The sequence below is a fragment of the Kryptolebias marmoratus genome, linkage group LG4 (genome assembly GCF_001649575.2).
Source record: "Kryptolebias marmoratus isolate JLee-2015 linkage group LG4, ASM164957v2, whole genome shotgun sequence".
NCBI classification, from domain to species: domain Eukaryota; kingdom Metazoa; phylum Chordata; class Actinopteri; order Cyprinodontiformes; family Rivulidae; genus Kryptolebias; species Kryptolebias marmoratus.
Genome location: NC_051433.1, coordinates 29,238,205 through 29,244,391, shown reverse-complemented (window position 1 = coordinate 29,244,391; position 6,187 = coordinate 29,238,205). Strand labels below are relative to the sequence as shown.

Here is a 6,187-nt window from a genome sequence, read left to right as displayed (position 1 = left end):
TATTCCATCTCTGCCCGTGCGCATGTTATTTACCTGTGTTTACTTTTATTGTGGTCATTTATAAAGCTGTTGGTTGGTTAAACTAATTATCATTATTCATAATAATATACTGGAACAAAAAGTCATAGCTGAAAAAGCGTTTCATTGTTCAGTTTTTATTGATGTTAGACGATGAAACGATGCATGTAAAATTAATAAGGTGACGAAACACTCCGGTGGCCCCCCCACCTAGAAAATGAATCCGGCGCCACTGGTTCCCAGACAACAAGGAGGAAAACAGTCAAACAGCACCAAGGGAGGACAGATCAATCAATCACAACTTTTATTCCCCAAAAGGGATAAAAATGCTCCGTTTTCTTTTTAAATGAGAGTAAAAACACAATAAAAGTATTAAAATGTTCTGGTCCCGAACAAGCTAAAATTGTCCTACAAGGGCAACGTCCACGGAGTCCGATTCGAACAGCGAATCCTGCGCTCCGTCCAGTCTGACGTCACAGCCCCGATTCCACCGCCTCCTGCGATCGTTGCAGCTCACTCCAGTCGCTCCACGCAAAGCGCCGCCCCACGGGCGTCCTGTTGGAACAAAACACCTGGGCCAGAAAAGCGATCACCGAGCGGCGGATGTCCCAGCTATACCAGCAAGAGTCCCTGCAGACAATCAGTGGAACGTTACTTACGGACCAGGGCAGAGTTCCCCCTCTGCCCGCTGTCGATCCGACACGTCGTTCCCACTGGTTGAATCCTTCGGTACAAACCACTTGCTCGTTCGGGGCCGCAGCCCCCTGCAACGAGCCCCCCCGGTTGCCTCTCTCTCAATGTGAAGTCCTCTGCCCTTTAAAATCCACCGCCAACGTCTGGCAGGTCCCGGATACGCTGCCTCCCGGCACGCCCACCCTGCGCAGGTGGCTGGCATCAGCAATTTAGTCCTCAGTCCACAGTGGATAAAAAAATACAAACATGCAAATAGATAGAAAAATAAAAACATGCAACAAAAACACCCAACAATAAAAACCACACTTTAAAAAATAAAAACAAATTTCCACTGTGCGACATCTTATCCAACAATTGGAAAAGTTATCACTCACGACCACAAGGAAACAAACACTGCATCTAATTCTTCGTGAGAAATCACTTGAACTTTGTTTCTTCTTGTTTTTTGGATAGATGGTTAACAAATCAGCCCATCAATGGCCACCTATGATTGTAATAAAAACTGTAGACCCCTGAATAGAATGCTGTGGTGCAGCTAAACTATGAACAAGAGCGCATGTGCGGTTGCCTACACTGACACGGAAAACATAACAACTATATTTCCACTATAACCGTTTTCTTGCGCATTTTAATAGATGTGCTTTGTTGGTGGGCTGTCCTCTCGTGGCCAAGCCACTGAAGTAGCTTCTTCGGGGTATTACAGAAAGGAGACCTAACAATCTCTGAGTTCATCCATAAATTCTGAGTTAACTTCCTCTGAGCAGGGAAACTCAGAATTTTTGGCTCGAGAACAGCTAAATACATTGAGTTCAATCAACTCTGAGCATCTTAACCTTGAGCTAAGAGTGTGGACATCAACAAAAAGGCATCTTTAGTGAAGCACTAATACCCTGATTCACAAGGGCAACCACTGGAGAAAAAAAATATCTAGTTTAGTTTGAATACTAAGTATACCATACAAAGTATGTACTTACCAAGTACCCAAGGATGCAGCTAGAGCAAAGGTGCACATGATGATGTCACAGCCCAGCTACGCTGTTTAGTTTATCCCAGAGTTTTAAATCAGGTTGACTTCTTAAAATAATTATAAAATTAAACACACTATATTCCTAAAAAGTTAGTCAAATTGTATATAATAATAAAAAAACAACACATTTTTCACTGTCAGAAGATGTGTGTATGAAATAAGATTTTCAGAACAATAAACTAATTTATAAGTAATCATTTTGATTATAGAAATTGTCTAAACAAACAAAAATGATGGGAGGTGAGAAGAAGTTTAATACAGTTTATCTTTTTATTGATACTTTGATGTATGAGCTTGTAAAGTATAAAGAATTAAACATTTTACTTCCCTACCTGCCTTTGGCCAGATGTTGTTGCTTTATATTTGTATGATTTTTATTAACACCACTAACACTAAAAAAAAGAAGACTAAAGAAATGTCAAATGTCAATTATTTGTCTTTATTTTGTGGTGATTATGGTTTGATAGTGAAGAGGTTTAAATCAGGAAAAAAAATTAAAATTCTCAACACAATGACATTTGTTCTGATGAGAGCACTAATTCAAGGTGTTATGTTGAAAATATGTGGCCAGAGAATGTTTCTTAGATAAATGAGTGAGTTTGATGAAACAAAAAATGATCTGGGAATAAGAGCACTTTTAATCCCCTCCTGATGTCAGACTTTATGAATTAATTCTGCTTTGATATCAGTCAGGTTGATTACAAAAGAACAACTTGTGTAGGACAACAACTTCAGGTGGGATGGAATAGGTAGAAATGCAGGATTTCTTAGAGAAAACTTCAGAGTTTGTTACCATGATAATAGAATGAGAGTTTTCACATAACCTGCTTTCTGGAACACCCCTCAGGATGCTAACACAATGCTTTAGCCCTCAAAAATTCCACGACTTTATGTTGCACTGGTGCATGACCTAAACATGATGGAAGACAACATTTTAGCATTCTCTTTTAGCAAAAATCAGACAGACCGTGTTAAATGCTTTATCAAAATGTGCTACCTTTCAAATGCACAAAGCATTCAGAATGGAGAGTTTCAAAACTAAAATTGAATTAATTTACATTTAGGGCACATGGGATGAACAGCACCAATTTGGCAATGGCTTAGAGTTGGAACTTTTTTGCTGTTTTCTTTAGGACGCGGGCAGCATTTGAAATGAAGCTTCAGAGGAGCAGCCGGGCCACAGACTTTCGCGTGCCACAGTCCATCTGCACCATGTTCAATGTAATGGTGGATGCCAAGGCTCAGTCAGCCAAACTCTGCGCCATGGACCTGGGGCAGGAGGTAGAAAAGTCTCACTTTCTTTCAAAAGGCCAGGACCCTGTTCTGCTGATAACTCAGTCATCCTACGCAGTAAAAGAACATTACTTTTAAAACTCATTGTCATCACAATGTTTAATGGATTTCACTGTAGAAACATTTTCTCTTTGTCTTTTAAATGAATGAGCATTTCTTTGCTCTCTTTTTCATGTTTAATTTTGCATGTGCTGTGTCATTCTCCTTTGTTTTTTAACTGTCATTTCTGCCCTATGGAAGTTTGTTAGACAATGGGTAAGTGTGACAACAAATGTAATTGAAATGCCCCCAACAACCCCCTCCTCATCAATTCCCAAATTCATAATTAGTCATCAGTTTTTCCTGTCTGTCTTTTTTCACATGAATTGTTTGGATTTTATTAGCATATGTGTAGATAGTATTGAATATACATGGGATGAAAGTGAGAATCTCATGTTTTACAGAATCTCTAGACTGATACCAATTACCAACAATGAATTAATTATTGCTAAGTCCTTCACTGTTCTGTGAAGAAGAAAAAAAACAGCAAATTTCTTGCAGTGTATCCCAGTCTCCATGACAGCAGTTCCTTTGAAAAACATTTTTTTTTCTCAAGTGTCTTCTTGTTCTCTCATCTTTGAGAGAGATATCAGAACTCTGAAAAACAGCTATAAGACACTGAAATGTAAAAAAAGTAGTTTAAATTTTCTTTCTTTTTTATTTTTTTTAGATTTTGTGACCAGATATTTGAGGTATTTTTTTTTAAATCAAAGGAAATGTAATCCAGTTTTTTTTTTAATCTGGTATCTAAGATTGTAAAAGGTATAAATTAAAGACTTTTAAACATTTCAGTGAGCACCTTAAGATTTTATGAAATAGAAAAATTTTAAGTTTTGTATGCATCAATAACATTAGTAATAGAAACCCACATTTGTTTATTGAAATAGCATCTCACTGGGCTGCAAGACTCTTGGAGACATATCAAAATGGCAAAAAAATAAGTGAGGAAATAGGTGAATTTCTTTGTTCTCACTGAATTTGGAGTCTTTGCAACCAGACAACCTACAATCTATTTTTTGTGTGCATGGCTTGCAAAACTGGATTTTAGGCCAGGCACATTATTTAATTGATCACCTCTGCTTACATCATCCTACCACTCTTAAACAAGACTCTTTTGAACTCCCTTGCTTGAAACAGAGACTCACCCCCTACCCAGAGATGGAATGCACCCTAAGTCTTGAAAACCCATCAAGATGGATGGATGGATAGATGGATGGATGGATGATGGATGGATGGATGGATGGATGGATGGATGGATGGATGGATGGATGGATGGATGGATGGATGGATTTGTAACTATCTTACACCTAAAATTTACTCTGTGTTGAAACATGTGAATATGTCTAATATTTTAAAGAGTTTTGTAAATGTGGATCCAAATACTAACATTGTTTTCTTCTTCTGTAGAGACAATACCACTCCCAAATTGACCATCTTATTGAAGAAACGGTGAAGGAGATGATAACTCTGCTGGTTGCTAAGGTAAAATTAAGTAGAATATACTTTTGCACTACTATTAAAATCAGCACACAAAGGCACAGGCCTAAATAACCACAGAGTAGTTTATATTCAAATCAACTACATGAACAACATAATCAGTGTTCACTACAGTCACAAAATAAGATCTGTTGATATTCAGAAACATTCCACCCATCCTAAGGACTGTCTGTGTCATGCTGAGGTCTTCCTGTGGCCAGCCAAGTCCTTCAATTGTCTGCAGTCCAACATGTATAAGATCACATTGAATGTCAACTCTTTCCCAATTCTGATCTGCCAAATCTAAAGGCCAGATACAGCAGCTGTTGGCCTAATTGCCCAAATGTTACTTTTAAGAGCTGCAATCTCCATAGAAGGGGTTAGAGTGGACACCTTTAAGGCCGCTAAATATCATACATTCCAAAATGTAAGGCTGTAGATTTAGGGTCACTTTTTAACTCTGTGCTGATAAGGAGTACCAAGACAACTGTCACATAACAGTGGTTTCCAGCAAACAAAGACACTAACAAGCCTCTATTGTGAGGAGAGTGAGGGTATTCTGCTTGTGAATCCATCTTACATAACATAGCAGCTTTTAAAACTTGAATTCCACACTCTCCGCATTTTGATTTGAGAAAGCTCCTCGTATGAGAAGCAAAACCTCTTCATCTACGGAACAGAAGTCCAATTGTTTTTGTTTTTACCTTTTTTTAGATTTACCATGTCCTGGATGACTGAGAATCTACACCAGGATCATAGTTTCCAGCCTTGGTCTTTAGGCTATGTTCACACTGCAAGCAAAAGTTACCCAAATGACCAAATGGTCACTTTTATACAGTATATGGCAGGGATGGCCAATCCTGGTCCTCGAGGGCCACTATCCTGCATGTTTTCCTTGTTTCCCTGCTCCAACACACCTGATTCAGTGGTTAAATTACATCTTATTGTTCTGCAGAAGCCTGTTAATCACCCATTGATTCAAATCAGGTGTGTTGAAGCATGCAGGATAGTGGCCCTCGAGGACCAGGATTGCCCACCCCTGGTATATCCTATGTGTTTCGAAGCAACCACAGTCTGAATGGTCATGCTGCTTTTCATTTGACATTTGAAGTAGGTGTATATGGATTGATCCAAATATTGAAAATATCCATATTGCAGTTTAAAGCTTGGAACTCTGCATTTCTTCAGCTATAGAACAGAAGTTCAGTTGGTTCATCTTTTCTTTTCATTATTTGATGGAGTACAATTTTTCTTTCTTTTTATTTTCTTTCTCTTTTTCATTTTAGAGAAGTTTTTTTTGAAAACAGATTTTGTATATTATTCATTTCTCTTTCACACACATGCCTTTTCATTTATCCTTTTTTCTTTCACTCCTTTCAGTTTGTGGTCATTCTAGAGAGTGTGTTATCCAAACTCTCCAGATATGATGAAGGCACACTCTTCTCTTCCTTCCTATCTTTCACAGTAAGTGGAACATATTTATCCTTCCCATAGTAACTTCCATGTGATACTATAGTAAACGTAGCAGCTTGTAGAAACTTAATTCTCTTCCTCGAGCAAAATGAAGGTTTTTTATTTCATTTAGTTATATTACATTTAAAAGAGTTTGAATTTACTTTTTTTCCACTTTTCATATTATTT

At 38.0% G+C, this 6,187-nt stretch overlaps 1 protein-coding gene across 1 annotated transcript in view; it reads left to right on the top strand.

Annotated features, from left to right (window-relative positions):
* Positions 1 to 6,187, top strand: part of cadpsa (Ca2+-dependent activator protein for secretion a) — a 203,657-nt gene that overhangs the window by 187,011 nt on the left and 10,459 nt on the right. The window contains 3 exon segments of the mRNA XM_037975313.1: positions 2,872 to 3,019; positions 4,478 to 4,552; positions 5,927 to 6,010. Coding sequence (XP_037831241.1) covers positions 2,872 to 3,019; positions 4,478 to 4,552; positions 5,927 to 6,010 — 307 coding nt within the window.